Raw genomic sequence first — 23705 nt, 5'->3', positions numbered from 1 at the left:
TTCATTGTCCAGAAGGATCTTCCTTGTGGCCGAGACAGGAAAGAATGCTCTTGCAGTTGGGAGATAAGGGTTCAATCCCTGGGTTGGGAAGATCCCCTGAAGAAGGGAATGGCAACCCACTCCAGGATTGATTGTAAAATACCCATGGACAGGAGCTTGGCAGATCATGCTTGACAGTCCATGGGGTCACAGACATGCCTGGAGGAGTAAGTAAAGCATGGTTATACCAATTACGTTCAACTCGCTCAGTTGTGTCTTGTAATGTGTGTCGTAACTTGTAATACGCCAAGTTCCTCCATCTATGGGATTTTCCACTGGAACACTGGAGTGAGTTTACTTAGCCATTGTTAGCTCTAAGATACTACTGAGAAAAACCCCTGGTGGTGGTGGTTTAGTCGTGTTCGACTCGTGATCCCATGGACTGTGCCCGCCAGGCTCCTCTGTCCATTGGATTCTCCAGGCGTGGGTTGTCATTTACTTCTCCAGGGGAGAGAAAAACCCCTAAGCAAATATAAAGGGTATTTTGGGCCAAGTTACTGAAACCTCGCTTACAGTTTACAAATAGCTTGTGTGCTTCAAAACCCTGGTTGTGTTATTTCCGACTTATGATCCCCTGGGTTTCAGCATAAGCCTTTTTTTGCCCTGACATGACAATGACAGGCAACATGGCATTGTATGAACCTTTGGGGACCTGGGGTGTGGTGTCTAGGCTACAGTAATTCTTTGGATTTAGGGAGTAATTTGTAACTCATTTTCAGGACAGAAAGACGTTATTGTGGTCAGAATTAGGCTCTAAACTGAATTGTAAGTTACATTTAGAAAATAGGTATTGTACGTGGGATAAATGTAAAATTGTATTTTCTTAACTAACAAAGGGCATCTATAAATTACACTGAGAAAGGGTAGGCAGAGCTGGATACCTTTCTCATAAGAACTGTGCCAGCAAGGATTTTTCTGGCTCCAGAGTACATCCACAAATGGGAAAAGATTGGGTTAAGGGACAAACTAGGGGAAAGCTCCACCTCCCTGATAGCTCAGCTGGTAAAGAATCCGCCTGCAATGCGGGAGACCTGGGTTTGATCCCTGGGTTGGGAAGATCCCCTGGAGAAGGGAAAGGCTACCCACTCCAGTCTTCTGGCTTGGTGTGTGTATAGTCTATGGGGCTGCAAAGAGTGGACACGACTGAGCAACTTTCACTCAAAAGACGCTGAAGCTAAAGGCAGGAGGAGAAGGGGATGACGGTGAGACGGTTGGATGGCATTAACGACTCAATGGATATGAGTTTGAGCAAATTCAGGGAGCTGATGATGGACAGGGAAGCCTGGTGTGCTACAGTCGATGGGGTTGCAGAGTTGGACACAACTGAGCAACTGAACAGCATCATGAAGGACATGTACACTCTTAGCCTACTGAACATCATAAATTAGACCTGGAGAGATGATTACAGTATCACACTGCTTATGGCAATGTGAGAAAAATAGACTGGAATGTAAGAATATTTGGTATTTATAAATTGTAAATCAAAAGAATGTCAAAGCAAAAGTGAAGATAAAGTAGAAAAGAACAAACAAGACCTTATTCCCATTTTATAAGTCTTTATTTGTGTCAACAAAACGTGTAAAAAAATGAGTAAATTCCAGTGTTCACTTTTCTACATTTGAGGTTGCTTTATGGTTAATATTTTTAGTTATAATTGAGGAAAATTTATTCAGGGATTCATGATTATTTAAAAAATAGAAATATAAACAATAATGATTAGTGAGATTACTGTTTTCCTTTTTACCACAGATGTCAGTTTTGTTTAACCTAAAATTATAAAGTACATAGTATTTTAGTATAAAATACCAGTATTCTGTTTCCAGGTGGATAATATTTCATTTAAGTAATGCCTGAAAGGTTTTCAGAGCATATTTACTCACGTTATCTTCCACATAATATTCATCTCCTAGGATTCTGACAAGAAGAGGGATTCAGGGATGTTTATATTTCATATATGCAGAAAGGGAGGCCAAGAGAGATTTATACAACTTGTGGGGTAAAGCACTGATTAACACTTTGTGACCTTTATTTCAGTGATTTTTTTTTTTTTTGCTTTATGTCATGTTACTTCTCACTATATTACATTGATAGTATAAATGTCATTATCCAGGTTATTTTATAGGATTCTCTTGGTGAAGCTGGTTGTACTGATGCCTCCATCAACTGACCAGTCTAATAGGGCAAGAATTTTCCCACATTTTTACATGTGATTTGACTACCTCTGTCCTAAGAGAACAGTCTACTATCTGAGTATAAAAAATGTGATTTTAAAAAAGCTCCAAATAAATAATCCTAGTAATGCATGTTATCATGAAAACTGGATACTGTTTCTTCATTGAGGTGAAGACTGTAGCCTGGATTTCTTCCATCTAAAAACTTGAAGTCAGATCTGTGGCTGAACTCCAGATCTGATTTTAGCCTTGGGGAAACAAAGGACAAAATTCAACAGCTCAACTTTCTGAAAGGCATGGATGATTCGATGAGCTCTTTTCTGTTTCTGCATCTGTTGGCCAGGAGACCTGGATGTGATAGGGCTTCAGTTCCTCAGGAGGGATAAAATCTGGGGCATTGCTCATGAGGTCGTGCCCACGGAAGGATTTGGGGAAGGCGATGACATCTCTGATGCTTGGTGCTCCAGTGACAAGGCACATCAGTCTGTCTAACCCTGTAAAATATAAAGTTGATAACTGAGAACATAATCTAAGGTTGAGGGTGACTTAGTTTTTCTTAAAGGTTATACAAAACTTAAATAAGAGCCTTTAATAAGTTGCAGCTAATTATAGTTCCCTGGCCTTTTTAGGGAACTTTTGTTTGAGAGGTTCTTTTCTAGTTCATTCTAGAAAAGTGCTCAGGACTAATATTCACATGCGACTGGGATTAACAGTCACAGCAATTAATGAGACCTTAGCAAGTGCTCACTGAAGGCTGAACAAAATTAGGTACTGTGCACGGGACTCCAAAAACACAGAAGGATGTCCCTGTTGTTGAGGGCCTACAATCTAGGTAAGCTTCCTAGAACCTCTCACATTCTTTTCTTGTTTGAAAAAACTAGCAATGTAAGCAACCAGAAAGGCACTGGCATATTCCTAATTTCACATAAGCTGAATACTGTGGAGCAGTACTTTTCATACTCCTATGAACGTGTCTGAGCCTCCAGGGAAGTGAGCAATATTGACTTAAGACTGTCTAGTTTTATTCTATTAAAATACATTTTCAAATGCAAATTATCAGTTAAGTTTTATCTTCATAACTGATTAAATATATTTTTAAAAATATATCATCAGGGAATCGCCTGGTGGTCTAGTGGTTAGGACTCCATGCTTTCATTGCTCAGACCAGGTTCAATCCCTGGTCTGGGAACTAAGATCCCACAAGCCACACAGAATGGGGAAAAAAATATCAAAATGAAAAACACCAAATTTCTTTTAGAACTCTTAGGCTCACCTCATACCCTCTTTACTCCTCCACTTCCCCAACCCCACCCTTCCTCATAAACTGAGAGCCCAAATTTGACACTTAGGCAATGGACTGAAACAAGGATTAAAAAAGGACAGATTGTTTACCTAAGGCAATTCCTCCATGAGGGGGCGCCCCATAATCTAAAGCCTGGAGCAGATGGGAGAGCAATTTCACATCTTCCTGAAATTCAAAAGATAATTTAAATACATACTAAGGGCCCACTGCTGCTGCTGCTGCTAAGTCGCTTCAGTCGTGTCTGACTCTGTGCGACCCCACTAGGTGCCACAATAATACAATTAGTTGCTAAAGGGAAAATAAAAGTTAAATTAAAAAAGTACTTCTAGAGGCCTACAGTTTAGCAAGAGAATATGACAAGTCAGGGGTACTACAACATGCAGAGAAATGCCTGGGGCTCAGTAAATGCAGCTATTATGCTGATAATGCAGACAGAGTAAGACCAATTAAGGACGTGGGATGTAGCCTCAGAAAAAGAGGGTGAAAAGGAGGACCTGGTCCTGTCACATGGGCTAAGAGGCAAGGTTATCAGGAAGGCAACAGTGCAGATGCTGCCAGATGATAAGACAGCTTGTGGGCCAACAACAGGCTGCTGGATCTGATGACCATGGGCAAGATAACTTTTATGGGCAATGCCTGTGGAAATGCTGCATCTGTGTCTGAAATGGTTCCCCAACCAGACTACAGATCACAATCAAGTCGGGGAGACTTTAAGGAACAAATGCCCAACTCTCACATCTAGAGCTTTTTTATCTTAATTGGTCTGCTGAGGAAAAGTGAGTGGTTTTCTTGTTTTGTTTTTAATGCTTTAGAAGTGATTCTGTTCTAATGTGCAGAAGGGCTGAGAGACACTGGTGTGTATGAAGAGAAGTTCAAGCAATGTATTCTCACTGACATTTTGAGAAGCTTGAAAGGAATAAAGCAAAAAAGAAGCTGGGAAACTGGTGGTTAGGGATTTTGACTTAAGAGGAGAAAAGTTAAGGGAGTTTGTAACGTTTTTAAAGCTAGAGTGTTCTGAGTTCTCCAATGCTGTTCTCAGAAATAAAGTTCCTCAATCCCAAATAACCCATTCCACAAAGTGATCTTTTAGGATCAGACTCTCTTGGACCTCCTGGACCAAAGATTTCCAAGGATTTCTTGGGCCTCCTGAAATCCATCCTAGCCTCCTGAAGAGTCATCAACTACAGATTCTTAGGCTTGCATCTACATAGACTCTTCTGAAATTTCTGATTAACCCACTCTCCATCATTATCATTAAAATCTACCCCACCTCATATACTAAGTGACATAAAATTCTTTCAAATCGCTTTCCTTTTCTCTAGCAGTATGAATATTTTCAGGACTTCCCTGGTGGTCCAGTGGTTAAGATTCTGTACTTCCACTGTAGGGAGCATGGGTTCAATCCCTGGTTGCAGAACTAAGATCTTGCATGCCCTGCGGTGTGGCCAAAACTGCACCCCCCCAAACAACACAATTTTCAGCCACTTCAGACCACATCCATTTTGGAGCAGTGCAGTGATTAGGAGGTTGGGAGCTTGGGTTCAAGAGCAACCCTGCCTGGTCCTGAATCCTGGCGCTGCTTGTTTCTGTGCTATGTGACTTTAGGCTAGGTTCATTAATCTGTTTATCTTTAAAATAAGTAGAATAAGGGTCTTAATTTAAAAAGTAAGTGTGAGGGAACTACCCTGGTGGTCCAGTGGTTAAGAATTTGCCTTGTAACACAGAGCATGTGGGTTCAATCTCTGGTTGGGGAATTAAGGTCCCACATGCTGCTGAGCAGCTAAGCCCTTGCACCACAACTACCGAGCCCATGTGTTCCAGAGCCCCTGCCGTAACTATAGAGTCCACAACTAAGGTCTGACACAAAAGAAATAAATAACTGTGAGGATTAAATGTGTCCATGCATATAAGGTACTTAAACAGTGCCTGACATATAGCAGTCACTAAAAAATACCCATTATTTTCATTTATTTTTCAAAGTCTAACACTAAAGGTAGAGAAATAAGCTGACACTATTCTGTAGCTAGCGAATCCTCCATTCATAACAAATTTTAACAAAACAGACAAATATTAGGGTTTTAGAAAAAGGCCAGGTTAGAAGATGATGTTACCTTTAGTACTGTGGCCAGGATGTAATGCTGAATCTCTGAATTATGAATTCGGATAGAACCACCTCCTATCTCATTGCCGTTTAAAACCAAGTCATAGTGTTGGCTACGGACCTAGAAGATTCAAAGAGCCTTTGTGTTAGAGAAAAATCTCTGGTTTTCTGTTCTGTAGGTTAGGTACTTAGGGACAATGGCTCAAATCTGACAATTTCTTCTGGGGCTTCTGGAACTGGGTCAGACCATGAAACCTGAAGTTCTCTGCCTTGCTTGCGTATTTCCTTTTAATTTGGAAGTATAGCTACCATACCTTGTGGGGCTCAGTGTAAAGAAGGTGAATGTCATTTGGATGGGGAGCAGTAAATGGGTGGTGGGCTGACTCCAGCTCTTGGGGGTTTTCCTCCTTGGGAAGGAAGAGGGGGAAATCCACCACCCAAAGGAAAGAGAACAGAGCTGGGTCACGAAGCACCACTCCTCTTGCTTCTAGAAGGTCAGCACACTCCAGTCGTAATTTTCCCATCAAAGAGCACTGCAAACAGAAGATACAAACGTTAACTGCTGTGACAGAACAGGCAGCAAATGACACATGTGGATTCTAAAGCCAGGCCTTTCTCTGAGAAGTAAAAGTCGCTCAGTTGTGTCCGACTCTTTGTGACCCCATGGCCTATTCAGTCCATGAAATTCTCCAGGCCCGAATACTGGAGTGGGTATCCCTTCCCTTCTCCAGGGTATCTGGCCAAGCCAGGGATTAAACCCAGGTCTCCCACATTGCAGGCAGATTCTTTACCAGCTGAGCCACAAGGGAAGCCTAAGAATACTGGAGTGCGTAGCCTTTCCCTTCTCTAGGGCATCTTCCTGACCCAGGAATCGAACTGGCGTCTCCTGCATTGCAGGCAGATTCTTTACCAATTGAGCTATCCAATCTACAGATTTACAATTTACAATTTACTCTCTGCCTCTCAGGAGAGAAGGATCTGAAGATGATCTGCGATATTGCTGAGGATGATGGCCACACTCAGCAGATTTGGTGAGTATTTGCTAACACAGTGACTTCAGAACACAGGTACCAGAGCTTGATTAACATGGGTCTGTATCTCAGTTTGGCTACTAACTAACTCCTGTGCACCTTTTCCCATAGTAAAATGGAGATAAAATATCTACTCTAAAGACTGTTGTGAAGATCAAGTCAGATAAGCTCTGTAATGTGAACCAGCCATTATGATGAGTATTTCCTTTACTGAAGGATTGTGGGGAGGAGCTGATGAGAGGCTGTATACACTTCACATTCAATAAATGTTGGCCATTATTAGAGAGGCAGTATGGGTTAGAGGTTACATTAAGAGTGTGACTTCTGGAACCAGACTTTGTGGGTTAGAACTCAGGGTCCTCCACCTCCTAGCTGTGTGAGTGTGAACAAATTCTTAACCTCTGTGCCTCAATTTTCTTGTTGTTATGTAGTCACTTAGTCGTGTCCAACTCTTGCAACCCCATGGACTGTAGCCTGCTGGCCGCTCTGTCCATGAGATTCTCCAGGCAAAAATACTGGAGTAGTGTATATCTATGACTGATTCATGCTGATGTTTGGCAGAAAACAACAAAATTCTGTAAAGCAATTATTCTTCAATTAAAAAAAAAAAGAATACTGGAGTGGGTTGCCATTTATTTCTCCACTCAAAGTTTTTTTTTTTTCCCCACACAACATGCATAATTCCCTGGCTAGGAATCAAATCCATGGCCCCTGCAGTGAAAGCACAGTCTTAACCACCTAGACCACTGGAGAAGTCCAAGTGTTCTGTCTTTAAAATGGTAACAGTATCAGCACTTCTCTCAATAGGGTTGGCATGAGAATTAACTGAGTTAACATATACACTAAGTACTTTGAACAGTGCTAGGCAAGCAGAGCGAGCTAACTGTGATAAGTGCTAACTATGACAGGCAGGGCACTCCTGAGAAAGAGCAGTTAGAATAGGAGACGCGCTTGCATACATGCATACGTGTCACTCTGTAGCCTATTCTATCTGACACTTAGATATCCACAGAGGGCACCTTCACTGTGACATATTCAGAATGCTAATGTTATTCCACATAAATCAGGTTTCCAGTGTTCTCTCGAGGAAGTCCCAGCAGGAATCAGAGCAATACCGTTCCTGAGAGGAGAACATGAGCAGTTTTCAGTTCGTATCAGGGAAAAATTTAATAGCCAAATGAATTGGTGATAGGATTTTTAATACAAAATTCCAAATTCTTTTTTAAGAAATGCATTGAAACGTTGTAAAACAATCATCAATCAACTAAAGTAAGTATTAAAAAAAAAGGCACTGACAATAAAATCTGTAATTAACTGGTGAATCCCCTAGCAAATTTAACAGTACTGGCTCATGGCTGATAGTCAAAAATAATGTTCATAAATGAATAAATTTAAAAAATGACTGTAGTTTCAAAACAAGTTGTAATTAAATAACTTTCTTCACTCTTATTGCAGGGAAAGGGAAGTGCAGTAGATTAACTTAGGCTTGTAGCTGAACCCTGAAACTATTCCTTTGGAAGAAATAATGATAGAGAAGCACAGTACAAATATAAATTAGTAGAATAAACATGATAAAGTACAAATTAGGCACTATAAAAATATACGATAGTGCAAGGATAACTTTTTAATCATGCTTGACATTTACTGTATATTTTGTATGTTTTCTTTCTTTTTTGTGGCTGTGCCATGTGTCATCTGGGATCTTAGTTCTCCAACCAGGAACTGAAACTGGTTCCCACGGGGTGGAAGCACAAAGTCCTAACCATGGGGCCACCAGAGAATTCCCTACAGTATATTTTCTTTTAAAGTATTTCTTTTCTTTTTTGGCTGCACGGGACATGGGATATTAGTTCTTTGAAGAGGGACGGAACCCACACCCACTACATGCATAGAGTCTTAACCACTAGCCCATCATGGAAGTCCCCCCATCCACAGTATATTTTCAATATTCATGTTTGAGTTTTATACCACACTTTACAATTGCACTCATCTCACACGCTAGTAAAGTAATGCTCCAAATTCTCCAAGCCAGGCTTCAGCAATACGTGAACCGTGAACTTCCTGATGTTCAAGCTGGTTTTAGAAAAGGCAGAGGAACCAGAGATCAAATTGCCAACATCCGGTGGATCATGGAAAAAGCGAGAGAGTTCCAGAAAAACATCTATTTCTGCTTTATTGACTATGCCAAAGCCTTTGACTATGTGGATCACAATAAACTGTGGAAAATACTGAAAGAGATGGGAATACCAGACCACCTGACCAGCCTCTTGAGAAATCTGTATGCAGGTCAGGAAGCAACAGTTAGAACTGGACATGAACAACAGACTGGTTTCAAATAGGAAAAGGAGTATGTCAATGCTGTATATTGTCACCCTGCTTATTTAACTTCTATGCAGAGTACATCATGAGAAACGCTGGACTGGAAGAAACACAAGCTGGAATCAAGATTGTCAGGAGAAATATCAGTAACCTCAGATATGCAGATGACACCACCCTATGGCAGAAAGTGAAGAGGAACTAAAAAGCCTCTTGATGAAAGTGAAAGTGGAGAGTGAAAAAGTTGGCTTAAAGCTCAACATTCAGAAAACGAAGATCATGGCATCTGGTCCCATCACTTCATGGGAAATAGATGGGAAAATAGTGGAAACAGTGTCAGACTTTATTTTTTGGGGCTCCAAAATCACTGCAGATGGTGACTGCAGCCATGAAATTAAAACACGCTTACTCCTTGGAAGAAAAGTTATGACCAACCTAGATAGCATATTCAAAAGCAGAGACATTGCTTTGCTGACTAAGGTCCGTCTAATCAAGGCTATGGTTTTTCCTGTGGTCATGTATGGATTTGAGAGTTGGACTGTGAAGAAGGCTGAGTGCTGAAGAATTGATGCTTTTGAACTGTGGTGTTGGAGAAGACTCTTGAGAGTCCCTTGGACTGCAAGGAGATCCAACCAACCCCTTCTGAAGGAGGTCAGCCCTGGGATTTCTTTGGAAGGAATGATGCTAAAGCTAAAATTTCAGGACTTTGTCCACGTCATGTGAAGAGTTGACTCATTGGAAAAGACTCTGATGCTGGGAATGATTGGGGGCAGGAGGAGAAGGGGACGACAGAGGATGAGATGGCTGGATGGCCATCTACTGACTCGATGGATGTGAGTCTGAGTGAACTCTGGGAGTTGGTGATGGACAAGGAGGCCTGGTGTGCTGTGATTCATGGGGTCGCAGAGTCGGACATGACTGAGTGACTGAACTGAACTGAACTTGTATATTTTACAATGAAGGCATAATACAGTCCATAGGGTTACAGAATTGGACACAATTGAAGCAACTTAGCATGCACACACAAACCACATTTTGTATATTTTACAGTGATCTCTAAAGTTAAATCCACTGTTCCATACATCTCATGAAGAATGGTGATTTAGCCAGTGTGTGGTAGCGTGTACCACCTCCCAGTTGCTGCTCCTGAGGAAAAAGGATTCTGTTTCAGCTAAGTAGGACCAGGAGTGTCTGCCAGCCCAGCAGCCCTTCAGCAGTCTGATCCGTCCCTCCACATTTTCAGAAATGCATTCTGTACAAAAGTTTGGGACTACCAACTGTTCTTAACCTGCTAAACTTCAAAACTGAAAAATTTTTTCACAGTTGTACAATGAGTATTAATAGCCCTCTCTCCACCTAAGTGGCTTTCCTAATTGGAGCCAGATATAATCTGTGAGAGCAATGCCAATGGAGGCTGGCAGCTGATGCAAAAACTATAGTTTTTACATAATGCATTATAAAATGCCAAAAGACATTTATTAATATAAAAACTGGCCTTCTCTATTGGCGCACTGGATAAGAATCCACCTGCCAATGCAGGGGACACATGGAACTTTATCAATAAGACCAGAATCCTGGTCTGGGAAGATTCCACATGCCATGGAGCAACTAAGCCTGTGCACAACAACTTCTGAGCCTGAGCTCTCCAGACTGCGAGCAGCAAGAACCAAGCCCGAGTGCTGCCATTACTGAAGACTGCATGCCCCAACTGTGTGCTCTGCAAAAAGAGAACCCTGTGCAATGAGAATCCCCCGCTGGCCTCAACTAGAGAAAAGCTCATGCAGCAACAAAGACCCAGTGCAGCTAAAAATCAATAAAATTATAAAATATATATACATATAAAACCATGCAGAGCAGCTCCATTTTATGAAATTAACAGTCAATTTCAAATATGTACTATACACACAGGAGAAGAGAGGCATCATCAACACCAACAGCACAGAAACCTGGAGGTAATTTTTCTTACTGCTTTCTTGTGCTCTCCGGCAGTGAGCAGGACCACATCCTCCTCTTGGGTCTCCAACAGTTTGACGAGTCCCAAGCCTTGCTCCTCCATTATGAACTTAGCAACTGGAGAATTCCAGGTTTCACTGGTTTTCAGGAATATAGGTAAGACTTCCTGATAAAGAAAAAGACTTACGGTTTTTAAAAAGCAAGGGTGATTTATTTTTCCTCTAGTACAAAGATTTCTTGTCTCCAAAAGAAAAAGAAGAGATTATCTTGAGATTATCTCTATTTCCTCCCTGATACTAAAGGAATCTAAAAAGTAATCTCACCAAAATGAAAAACAACAACAACAAAAAACAAACAAAAAAAGGAAAGAAGGGTGGGAAGGGATGCTAACAAATAAAGAGATTTGTGAAAATTTTTGGCAGGTTGCATGTGAGTGCAATAGGAATGACCAAAGAAGCAAGATGAAGGAAGCTCTAGCCTAGAGAACAGTGGAGCAGCTTCAGCACAAGAAAGAACTGATAGGGCCTAACACGCGGATACACCCCTATCTTGATCCCATACAAGGAACAAGCTCATTTCTGTCCCCTGCTCGCCCCATCCCCATCCTCCAGTGAACAAACAATTAAGGGAAACTGTCGTTTGTTCTTGCTCCCCTCTATTGCAGCAGGGGCCACAGTAAAGACTTGCCTGAATTTTTTTTTTTTAAAAAGAAGGAACTGATCTCACCCTGCAAAATTCTGAGGCACAGGGCCTCCGGAAAACAGGCAACCATCTTGCTGCTCACTCAAAAGTAAACCTAACCATTTACAAAGGGCCCTTTAAACAGCTTTTGAAATAGCTCATTCTTAAATATGTATAACTAATAATCACTACACTGAATAAGCTATAGCATTAAAAAAAAAAGACCCCTAGAGGAAAGAGATAATTTAGGGACCAAAAAAACTCGAATCTTCAAAGGTATTAAAAAAGATACTTTATCAATAAAACCAGAATAAAATGCAAAGAAGCAAGCAAGAACTAATAGTATATAAAAATATGACTACTTAAATTTCAACAGGAGAGCTGAAGAAATCTTCCTGAAAAGAATAAAAAGACAAAATGATGGAAAGGACATGAAAACAAAAGAGACGTGCAAGTTACAAAGAGAGGTCCAACACACAAGTAAAGAAGAAAGAAATTAAGCTTCATATTTAAAAGGCCCCTCAAGTGTGCAACACATGGAATGTTACTTCCATGTCTTGGTTATTAACAGTGCTGCTATGATCACTGGGGTGCATGTATCTTTTCAAACTAGAGTTTTCCTCTTTTCTAGATATATGCCAGGAGTGTGATTGCTAGATCAAATAGTTAACTCTAGTTTTAGTTTTTAAGGAAAAAAACTCCATACTGTTCTACATATTGGCTGCATCAATTTACATTCCCACCAACAGTGTAGGAGAGTTCCCTTTTCTTCACATCTTGTCTGGCTTTTATTATATACATAGACTTTCTGATGATGGCCATTCTGACTGGTGTGAGGTGATATCTCACTGTAGTTTTGGTCTGCATTTCTCTAATAATTGGCCATCTGTATGTCTTCTTTGGAGAAATGTCTACTTAAGTCTTCTTCTTCTTTTTTCTTTTTTTAGTTTTTTATTTTAAAAATTTTAAAATCTTTATTTCTTACATGCGTTCCCAAACATGAATACTTAAGTCTTCTGCCCAGTTTTTGATTGGGTTCTTTGGTTTTTTGATATTCAGTTGTATGAGCTGTTTGCAAATTTGGAAAATATGCTCTTTGTGGTCACATCATTTGCAAATATTTTTTCCCAGTCCATAGGTTTCCTTTTTGTTTTGTTTATGATTTCCTTTACTGAACTAAAGCTTGTAAATGTGGCTAGGTCCCATTTGCTTGTTTTTACTTTTATTTCTTTTGCCTTGGGAGGCTGATCCAACAAAGAACTGCTACAGTTTATGTCAGAGAAAGTTTTGCCTATGTTCTCTTCTAGGCATTTAAAGGTGTCATGTCTTATATTTTAAACATTCAAGCCATTTTGAGTTTACTTTTGTTTATGGTGTGACAGTATGTTTGAAGTGTGTTTTTACATGTGGCTGTCGAGCTTTCCCAATACCACTTGCTGAAGAGACTGTCTGGGTAGGCCATTTTCAATCGACAACTACAGAGTTTATACAGTTATGATCAGTGAATATATAATTCTGTATCTCCTTTCCTTACAGATCATTACAGCCTGAACATTTCCCCTACGTTACAAATTTCAAAAAGGAACTTTAATATTTATTTCCTTAATTCTTCCTTAATTAAACCACTCCCATATGATTTCATTTTATTCCTGTAAATAATACTGAGAGGGTAACAGGCAGGAAGTCCAGGGGTCTCCAACAAATGTCAGACATTTTTATCTCTCTCAAGCGGCAGGAGGAGAAAAACTAGCGATATTTAAAAGAAGGTTCTCATAAAATACTGTGTTGCCATAATAACACCTGTTAGACCTGAAGTTAACTATTCTCAAACCTTGAGATAACCAATGCATTTTTCTTATGGAAATAATTGTCTTAAGCTATGTTAATGTGCTATGTTAATGTGCTATGCATTTACCCCAAACTGTCTTCAAGTCGGTCCCACCTCATGGCTCAGGACCTTCTTGACAAACCAGTATGTTATACTCAGATATGGTTCCCCTAATCTATGTAAACGGAATTATTTGTATGGTAATCTGTCCTTCTACAAGATTCAGGTTAATCATTTTATGGCCCAAGATGAACCACTTGGTGCCAAAATTATCCCAAAATGCATCTTATGGGTGAGGGGCCTGGTGCCATTCTGAGTTTTAAGCCATTCCTTTCTTTCCTTAACAGACTGCTAGTGACTATATAACATCCAGCTGAAGACTAGCAGTGGGGTACTCTTTCTGCCCCCTTCTGATGCCTATGTCAGAAGCTTTCTCTATCTCCTTTATACTTTAATAAAACTTTATTACACAAATGCTCTGAGCGATCAAGCCTCATCTCTGGCCCCGGATTGAATTCTTTTCCTCTGGGGGCCAAGAATCCCGGCGTCTTTTTGTTCAACAACAACCTTTCAGTACTGTCTATAAGTGTCCTCATATCCAAGATCCTTCCTTTAAGGTATAGAAAATTACTGACTCGAAGAGCATGACTATTTTTAAAGTTACTGAGTCCAAAATGATTGAGGCAATTCACACTTCCAGTGACAGTGTAAGAATGCCCGTTTCTGGCTCCTTTTCCTCCAGATTTTAGTGTTACCATTCACCAAGCCAAGAACACAAAGTTTATCTAAGGACAGGCATATTCAGAATTTAAAAAAAGGGTATGGGAAGAATAATGAATATTGGCTTTCTTTCACACTAACCATGCTTCATTTAAACCTTGGGCTTTATTTAATCTTCCCAACTGCATTAAAGTACTATTATTTATTTTAAAAGGCTATAGTTGAAATTTGCATTCTGATTAATGGTAAGTTCAACTAAGTTGGAGTCTTGGAGTTATACCTAGGGGTAAAATTAACTTTCAAAAGAAAAAGAAGAAAAGTAGAAGACTGATCTGAAATAACAAACCTCTCAAGACTAATGATAGCATAAGAGTACAAGCAATTAATAGTTAAAAATATTGAATCCCTAAAAGAAAGGAAAAAACATGTTCCTTACCTCATTAAAATGGTCAGCTGCAAATTTTCTAATGGACTCAATGTCCTTCCTTTTGAAGTATTTCTGATGAAAGAAAAAGTAAATTCATCAATATGACAGCTTCACAAACATGTCTATGAAATGGGAAAGAAATATATTTTGTATCTTTCCACTATAATAATAAGATTCAATAAAGATTTAATTTCTATTGTCAAATGACAAAATTTTAAGGCTTGTTTCAGGGTGTATTCTTTCTAATTCAGCAGGTCTCAATGGAAACAGCTGTGAATGGATTCCACAGAAGACTGTGCATACATAATATGTTAAAAATGTATCTTTACAACTGAATTGTGAAAGATCAACAAAATCAATAAGGCGGCTTGGAATTTGATTATTTCAGGTCACTTAAAATTCTTTTATCTTATTTCTTTAAATTATCCCGGTGTGTTTCTAAGTGAGACTCTATGGCTGTCATCATCACTAATACTCATGGAGCTCAGGTACGGGAGATAAAAAGAGGCTTACATGGCTCATGACCCTGTAGTCTACATGCAGTTCATGACCCTTCTCATCTACCGGGGAAAGAATGGCTATACTCAAATTGGGATAAATAATATCAAGCAATATATGTTATACTGAGCTTACCTGAACACATTCAATATATCTGGACTAGAGTATGGGCACCAAATTAATTTCCACTGAACATATTAAGTGAATAAAAAGTAATGGTACTGAATTCTTATACCCATGTTTATATATTCAACTGAGTAGTCTTTCAAAATAGTCATTGTATTCAAAATACATTTGGAATTCCTCTTCCTAAATTATTTCCAAAGCAGATGTGCTAACTACAGAAAAAAGACATGTCCCGTTACTGAAGAGCCCATGCTTACCCAACCCAACAGTTCTCCTACTCTCATCTCCACTCCTTTTGGTTTTCATAGCTCCACCTCCTTTCTCTTCCCCTGTTATTAATACAATAGAGCCCAGAGCCTCAGAAAACCCGAACCAACAAGCAATGGCTATGCTAAAACTGATACAGAACTGGGAGCCTTTGGACAAACAGGCTGAAAGCAGAAAAATAATCCCAAAGGAAGTACAGGAGAACTTCACAGCATTAAAAAGAAAAATAAAAGCACTAGATCTTGAGAGTGTAAACTCAAATTCATAAGGTTTTATCATTCTCTCCTTATAGTTCTAGAGACTCAGTTCAGCTCAGTCGCTCAGTCGTGTCCAACTCTTTGCGACCCCATGGACTGCAGCATGCCAGGCCTCCCTGTCCATCACCAATTCCCAGAGTTTACCCAATCTCATGTCCATTGAGTCGGTGATGCCATCCAACCATCTCATCCTCTGTCATCCCCTTCTCCTCCTGCCCTCAACCTTTCCTAGCATCAGGGTCTTTTCAAATGAGTCAACTCTTCACATGAGGTGGCCCAAGTATTAGAGTTTCAGCTTCAACATCAGTCCATCCAGTGAACACCCAGGACTGATCTCCTTTAGGATGGACTGGTTGGATCTCCTTGCAGTCCAAGGGACTCTCAAGAGTCTTCTCCAACACCACAGTTCAAAAGCATCAATTCTTCGGTGCTCAGCTTTCTTTATAGTCCAACTCTCACATCCATACATGATTACTGGAAAAACCATAGTTTTGACTAGATGGACCTTTGTTGGCAAAGTAATGTCTCTGCTTTTTAATATGCTATCTAGGTTGGTCATAACTTTCCTTCCAAGGAGTAACTGTCTTTTAATTTCATGACTGCAGTCACCATCTGCAGTGACTTTGGAGCCCAGAAAAATAAAGTCAGCCACTGTCTCCCCATCTATTTGCCATGAAGTGATGGGACCGATGCCATGATCTTAGTTTTTCTGAATGTTGAGCTTTAAGCCAACTGTTTCTTTCACTCTCCACTTTCATTTCCATCAAGAGGCTCTTTAGTTCTTCTTCACTTTCTGCCATATGGGTGCTGTCATCTGCAAATCTGAGGTTATTGATATTTCTCCCGGCAATCTTGATTCCAGCCTGTGCTTCATCCAGCCCAGCAATTCTCATGATGTACTCTGCATAAGAGTTAAATAAGCAGGGTGACAATATACGGCCTTAATGTACTCCTTTTCCTATTTGAAACCAGTCTGTTGTTCCATGTCCAGTTCTAACTGTTGCTTTCTGACCTGCATATAGGTTTCTTAAGAGGCAGGTCAGGTGGTTTGGTATTCCCATCTCTTGAAGAATTTTCCACAACTTATTGTGATCCACACAGTCAATGGCTTTGGCATAGTCAATAAAGCAGAAATAGATGTTTTTCTCAAACTCTCTTACTTTTTCAAGGATCCAGTGGATGTTGGCAATCTGATCTCTGGTTCCTCTGCCTTTTCTAAAACCAGCTTGAACATCAGGAAGTTCACGGTTCACATATTGCTGATGCTTGGCTTGGAGAATTTTGAGCATTACTTTGCTAGCGTGTGAGATGAGTTTAATTGTGCATTAGTTTGAGCATTCTTTGGCATTGCCTTTCTTTGGAATTGGAATGAAAACAGACCTTTTCCAGTCCTGTGGCCACTGCTGAGTTTTCCAAAATTTGCTGGCATATTGAGTGCAGCACTTTCACAGCATCATCTTTTAGGGTTTGAAAATAGCTCAACTGGAATTCCATCACTTCCACTAGCTTTGTTTGTAGTGATGCTTCCTAAGGCCCACTTGACTTCACATTCCAGGATGTCTGGCTCTACGTGAGTGATCACACTATCCTGATTATCTGGGTCGTGAAGATCTTTTTTGTACAGTTTTGTGTATTCTTGCCATCTCTTCTTAATATCTTCTGCTTCTAGAGACACTATTAGACTCTATATGACAAATTACATTTTTATTTAAAGAGAATGTTTCTCTCTGTAGCTTAAATGTGCCAATGTTCAACATATTTACTTCTCAAATGCACATTCTAGAGAAGATATAGAATTGGCTCCACTTACTGCTCCTTTACGGATACATATGGCTTTGACAGTTCCTTGGGGTTTACTAAGGGCATCTTGGAGAAATCCAACTTCTGTGTTTCTGAACATGTCACTGATATCTACAATCTGGAAAATAGAAGAAAAGAAGGTAACTCAACGTGAGGTCATTTTTATCACAAAACCTTTTACAAACAAGATTTTAAAGAGGAGAGTCGATCTTAACATTTATAGAGCACATTCATTCAGTGTTTACTGCAGTTTGGTCACCATAAAAATGTTAAGGTACTAATGTATTAGTAATAGTTCATTTATCTGTACAACAAGAGTATGAGGTAGGCCCTCTTATTACCCCCATTTAATAAAGAGGAAACCAAGGCACAAAGCAATGACTTGCCCAAAATAACACAGCCAGTAATTAGCAGAGCCAGAATTTAACTTAGGCAGCCTAACTTAAGAAGAACCACCATTTCACATTACAAAAGAAACAAGAAGTAGTTAACCTGGCTGCTGTAAGTAGGTAGGTAAAACTTTTTCTGTGTTACATTTTTTTCATTATAAGAATTAAATGCTGCCTATTTGTGGGCCAGGCAGAATTCAGTTTCTAAGGAATCTACACTGAGAACCAAGAGAAATAGCATCAGCATTACAGCAATGAAGAACTGTTGCTCTCTAAGAGAAAATAAAGAGGCTTCCTAAGGGAAACTGCTCTGCGAATAAACATTTCCCATGTTTGAGCTCTTTATAGACCAGGGAAAGAGAATAAATAACCCTTCCAAGTCCATTTTAGCTTAAGAAAAATTCAAGGGGAAGGATTAAATTTTTTTTCTTTCAAGTTACCATTCATATCCATATAACTAATAACTTGTCAGTAGTAAAAACATAGCAAGAACCTTGCTCTTGAAAATGGGTCTTGGAACACAGTAGATAGAAAAAAGGTATTGTAATGTTGCTGCTGCTGCTCCTGCTAAGTTGCTTCAGTCGTGTCCGACTCTTTGCAACCCCACAGACGGAAGCCCACCAGGCTCCCCCATCCCTGGGATTCTCCAGGCAAGAACACTGGAGTGGGTTGCCATTTCCTTCTCCAGTGCATTGAAGTGAAAAGTGAAAGTGAAGTCTCTTAGTCGTGTCTAACTCTTCGCGACCCCATGGACTGCAGCCTACCAGGCTCCTCCACCCATGGGATTTTCTAGGCAAGTGTACTGCAGTGGACTGCCATTGCCTTCTCCGACTGTAATGTTAACATGCTATTATTCTCTCTTGCTGTAGCTGCGTAACAACAAAAGTAACAAGCTAAGGGAACAGCAAAAAATATGATATAACAGTGTAACTGGTTGTAAAGGTTAAAGTGGTTCAAAACTGACTACAGGACCATTTGGGGGCAGAGTCCTGGGAAAAGTGAAGAAAAGTACCTTCATCCCAAAGCGAGTGTCAGGTTTATCAGTTCCATAGCTGGCCAGTGCCTCAGCAAAAGGCATAGAAGGAAAAGGGACCACCACAGGATCTTTGTCACTGGGCCACGAATACTGGAGCAAGCCCTCAATTAGACTCTGGACACCCGTCTGGTCTACAAAGGACATCTCTATGTCAATCTGAAACCGAAACAACATATGGAAACTAACTTGAACAGCCACCATATTAATATAGACATACACAGTTATGTATTCCTCTTGTTTCAAATTACCATTGGACTCTGTTCTTACTACATGGGGGAGCAGGTTAAATATTGTAGGATGTCTGTTTTGTGCCAGGCACTGTGCTAATGCTCTACATACATCCAACTGTTAGTTCCCACAGCTATCTCATGGCTGAAGGCTCAGAGAGGCTAAGTGACTTCTGAGCGTGTGCAGTTAAACTGTATTTGATCTTAATGTTGGTCCATCTTTAAATCTTACGGTTTTTGTGCTTCACCTACACTGGTTAATATGATATCACATAGAAACTAAATCATAATAGCTTTGTTCACACTGACTAGATCTGTTTACAGATTAAATATCAACACAAAAAATTGTTGGTTTTAGTGCATAAGAGATTTTTTTAAAGAACATTATCATATCATGATCATTGAAACACTTTAGGAATCTGTCCTTCCTTAGTTTATGATCTTATTCCTTTTTCTAAATTTATTTTTTAATTGAAGGATAATTGCTTTACAGAATTTTGTTATTTTCTGTCAAATATCAACATGAGACCATATTCTTTGTAAATGGATCAAAAATTAAATAATTAATGCCTTAACTACAGGTTGGTTTAATTAAATATCTGATAGATAAAACGCAATGACAAGAAAGTATAATTTCTGTCCACATTCTTGGGTGTAGCAAGGCTGACTCAGTAAGAGACAAATGAATATAAGTACCTGAGTAAATTCGGGCTGTCTGTCTGGTCTCGAACCTTCATCTCGATAACATCGGGCAACCTGAAAATATCTACAATTGGAAAACAGCATTAATTCAGTCAGGACTCTAGAAACACACACACACTTTCCCCTAATAGTTCCTGGCAATGCAGGCTATGAAATAATAATAATACTAAAACAACGTAAGGAACTGTAAAGTTCTTAATGATGCTCTAACCTAATCAGACATATGGTTGACCCATGAGAAGTTAACTACTCTGTATATTGTCTTAAAAATATACAATGGCACCTTTGGATGTTCATATATTACAGTGACATACAGGACAGTCCATGCTTCTTTATACATACTCTTTTGCTTCAGCCAAACTGAAATACCCACTGCTCCACGAATACACTTGAGCCTTCCTGGGCTATGCTGTTCCAACATTCATTTTCACCTGCTAAAATGCAGCTCTGTCCCAGAAGGCCTAGATCACAAAGTTTTTAATGATATTCCCCAAAACAATGTAATTTCCAACTACTTAATGCAACCAGTTTGCAAGTCTCAGCATACTTATTTTTGGTTTACATCACACTTGGTTTTATTATCCTGTTTTGTCTTATAGATTCACCAGCTCGAGAGCAAAACTTATTCTTTTTTGTTTTTAACCCCTTGCCCCATCTATTAGCATAGAGCTTTGTACATGATGGACACCTAATAAATCTTTACATAATAACTACATGTTTTTAGGGTATTTTACAAGTATTTTCCAAACTCTCATACATTTTCGAACCTTCTTTTGAAAGATTAGACAATTTTGTGTTTCCTTTTCCCTCTTTTTTCTGATCACTGCTAGCATAAAGAAAGCTCACCTGTCTAGACCACCAACCATCAGAAGCTGCTTAAACTGTTGAGGACTCTGAGGGAGAGAATAAAACTTCCCAGGTTCCCTGGATGGTATAACAAACTCTTTTGCACCCTTTGAATGAGAGAGCGGGAGTGCAGAAATATTATTAAAAAAACATATCCAATAAATGGTAGAAGTCAATACTTCAGTTCCTCAATGAAATCAACTAAAGAGTAAAGTTCCCACAATGACAGTTCATTTCTTACTCATCCTTCAGTCCCCAAAAGGTTTACACATAGTAGGCTTTAAATAATATTTGTACATATTAAGTATACTGTGGAAAATTCTGAAAGAGATGGGAATATCAGACTACCTGACCCGCCTCTTGAGAAACCTGTATGCAGGTCAGGAAGCAACAGTTAGAACTGGACATGGAACAACAGACTGGTTCCAAATAGGAAAAGGAGTATGTCAAGGCTGTATATTGTCACCCTGCTTATTTAACTTATATGCAGAGTACATCATGAGAAATGCTGGGCTGGAAGAAGCACAAGCTGGAATCAAGACTGCCAGGAGAAATATCAATAACAACAGATATGCTTTGGCATAGTCAGTAAAGCAGAAATAGATGTTTTTCTGGAACTCTCTTGCTTTTTCGGTGATCCAGTGGATGTTGGCAATTTGATCCCAACTTAATATTATGTTTGTTGAGATGAATGCCCAATTCTGTTACTAGTTGAAAGTTTTTTTTTTTAATTTGGAATCCTGTTTATTTATTTATTATTTTGGGCTGTGCTGGGTCTTTGTTGCTATGCGGTGGTTTTCTCTAGTTGCAGCAATCAGGAGCTAGTCTCCAGCTGTGGGGTGCAGGCTTCTCAAATTGCAGAGCATGGGCTCAGGGTGTATAGGCTTCGGTAGGTGTGTTGCGTGGGCTCAGTAGTTGCAGCACATGGGCTTAGATGTTGTGTGGCACGTAGAATCTTTCTGGACCAGCGATAGAATCTGTGTCCCAGCACTGGCAGGCTGATTCTTAACCACTGGACCAGCAGGGAAGTCCAACTAAAAGGATTTTGTGCATCAGTTCCTATGCAAGTAATTCTTAACTGCTTCTCTAAATTTAAACTATAATTTTATAAGTCCATGGATTGTATAAATACCAGTGTTTGGAAATGTCAGTTCTTAATGAACAAGTGATTTAGTTTTAACGAACCAATTTATTATTGATTGGTAGCTATAAACCTCAATGGAAAGAAAATGATATAGGATTAAAAGATTCTGACTGAAAGTACTAACCCATATTATTTTCTCAACTCTAAAAATACCTAGTTAATGTGACCATCCTAAGGCAGTAAAATAAAAGAAACAGAACTAAGGGAATATAAAAGCAAAGTGGTCTAGTTTCATAACAACAGAACATTATTAGTAGGTTGACTAAGGAATATACATACCCCTGGAGTCCTCTTGAATAATGTTGGTGTTTCTACATCTACAAAACCTAAAAAAGAGAGAAATGTCAGAATTTAATAGATGGGAATCTACCAAATATGAATCTACCAAGTACCGTCCAACAAATCTGAGGCTACCATTTAATCAGGAACTTTGACTACCAAATATGAATTTACCAAGTACCGTCCAACAAATCTGAGGCTACCATTTAATTAGTAATTTTGACTGTAATAAGTTACCAAGCACATTAATGCTGGTTTCTACCAGTTCAAGAGGGAAGCTGAAGATTTGAATAAAATTCTATTCTGTTCATAAAGTTTGTACTCTTGTCCTGAAATAATTCTGTTGATGGATTCTTGTGTATTAAACTGTTCTGGTTTTCCTGTTCTGCTAGCATAGCAAATATAACACAAATATAGTAGAAAAAAGTTCAGAGCTGATTGAAGAGTCTACTTTCATTCACATGACATTTCTTCTTCCTCTTCTTTCTTTCTTAAATTTTATTTAATTGGCTGCCTCAGGTCTTAGTTTGGGCATGTGGGATCTAGTTTCCTGACCAGGGATCAAACCTAGGCCCCCTGCTTTGGGAGTGCAGTCTTAACACTGAATCACCAGGCAAGTCCCTCATGTGACGTTTCTGAGCTCCCAATAAATGATGTACAAGCATGAGAAACAATTAAGAAAGCTTACAGATAACAACCAAAGGGCTGGTCCACCTTCAATGTGATGGGGAATATATAGCCGATGTACACAGGCACTATCACTTTGAAAAGTCTATATTTATGACCCGGTAGGGAACTAAATTATGCTTTATGTTACTAAATTATGCTCTAGGATAAGAAACAAGGAAATTACTGTTTCTTTCCTTACCATGTAGATTACAGAGATATTCCCGCATTTTCATGACCATCTGGGATCTCAGTCGCAGGTTATACTGCATTTGGACACTACGCAAATCTAAGTAGCGGTACTGCAAACGAAGAGCCTCTGTTTTCTAAACAAATTTAAAGATTTTTATGTTTAAATATGCTTCAAATGTTAAAATATTTCAAATATGTCTCAAACATTAAAAAGATATTAACTTTAGACACAGACTGAATTTTCAAAAACTTTAGCTCTATCTTTAGCTTCTACCAGTGGTATATACACCAGCATCCTTAATTCCTATAATTTCTAGGCTTGTTACTAGTACAGATTTTACATTTTTCAGGGAACCACACTTCACTGACAAATTTATCTACTTTTCTAAACTTGTATCCATTCATTTTTCCCCTCCTCTTTTTTTCTTTTTTGACCACATCCTGTGGCTTACTGAAATCTCAGTTCCCCAACCAGGGATTGAACCTGGGCCATGGCAGTGAAAGGATTCTGGAATCCTAACCACTAGGTCACCGGGAACTCTCTATCCATTCATTTTTAAGCCTGGAGTTTGATCTTGAAAAAACAGAAAAAGTAAAGATTTCAAAGATTATTAAAAAATAAACAGCAGAGCCAAAAACAGCCATGACTTTATCACCCGAATGGGAGAAGTGTAAGAAATGCAAGGGAACAGAGGACGACGCTACA

The 23705-nt window shown here is 39.3% G+C and overlaps 1 protein-coding gene across 4 annotated transcripts in view; it reads right to left on the bottom strand.

Annotated features, from left to right (window-relative positions):
• The window catches only part of DARS2 (aspartyl-tRNA synthetase 2, mitochondrial), a 28065-nt gene continuing 5938 nt past the window's right edge, over nt 1579-23705 (bottom strand). For 2 of the 4 annotated variants that reach the window (XM_018060612.1, XM_005690890.3), the window contains exons 7-18: nt 23010-23133; nt 22142-22188; nt 20719-20825; nt 19867-19936; nt 18920-19099; nt 17529-17636; nt 14580-14642; nt 10928-11080; nt 5929-6147; nt 5625-5735; nt 3603-3678; nt 2322-2704 (exon numbers count right to left, since the gene is read on the bottom strand). In XM_018060612.1, the coding sequence (XP_017916101.1) occupies nt 2490-2704; nt 3603-3678; nt 5625-5735; nt 5929-6147; nt 10928-11080; nt 14580-14642; nt 17529-17636; nt 18920-19099; nt 19867-19936; nt 20719-20825; nt 22142-22188; nt 23010-23133 (1473 nt within the window). In that variant the 3' untranslated portion in view covers nt 2322-2489. Of the gene's footprint in view, nt 2705-3602; nt 3679-5624; nt 5736-5928; nt 6148-10927; nt 11081-14579; nt 14643-17528; nt 17637-18919; nt 19100-19866; nt 19937-20718; nt 20826-22141; nt 22189-23009; nt 23134-23705 lie in introns of all 4 variants that reach the window. The other 2 variants (XM_018060611.1, XM_005690891.3) reach the window with 2 other exon arrangements.

This window comes from Capra hircus, chromosome 16 (assembly GCF_001704415.2).
Source record: "Capra hircus breed San Clemente chromosome 16, ASM170441v1, whole genome shotgun sequence".
Taxonomy (NCBI): Eukaryota; Metazoa; Chordata; class Mammalia; order Artiodactyla; family Bovidae; genus Capra; species Capra hircus.
The sequence above is the reverse complement of the archived record's forward strand: the minus strand, read 5'-3'. Positions and strand labels throughout refer to the sequence as shown.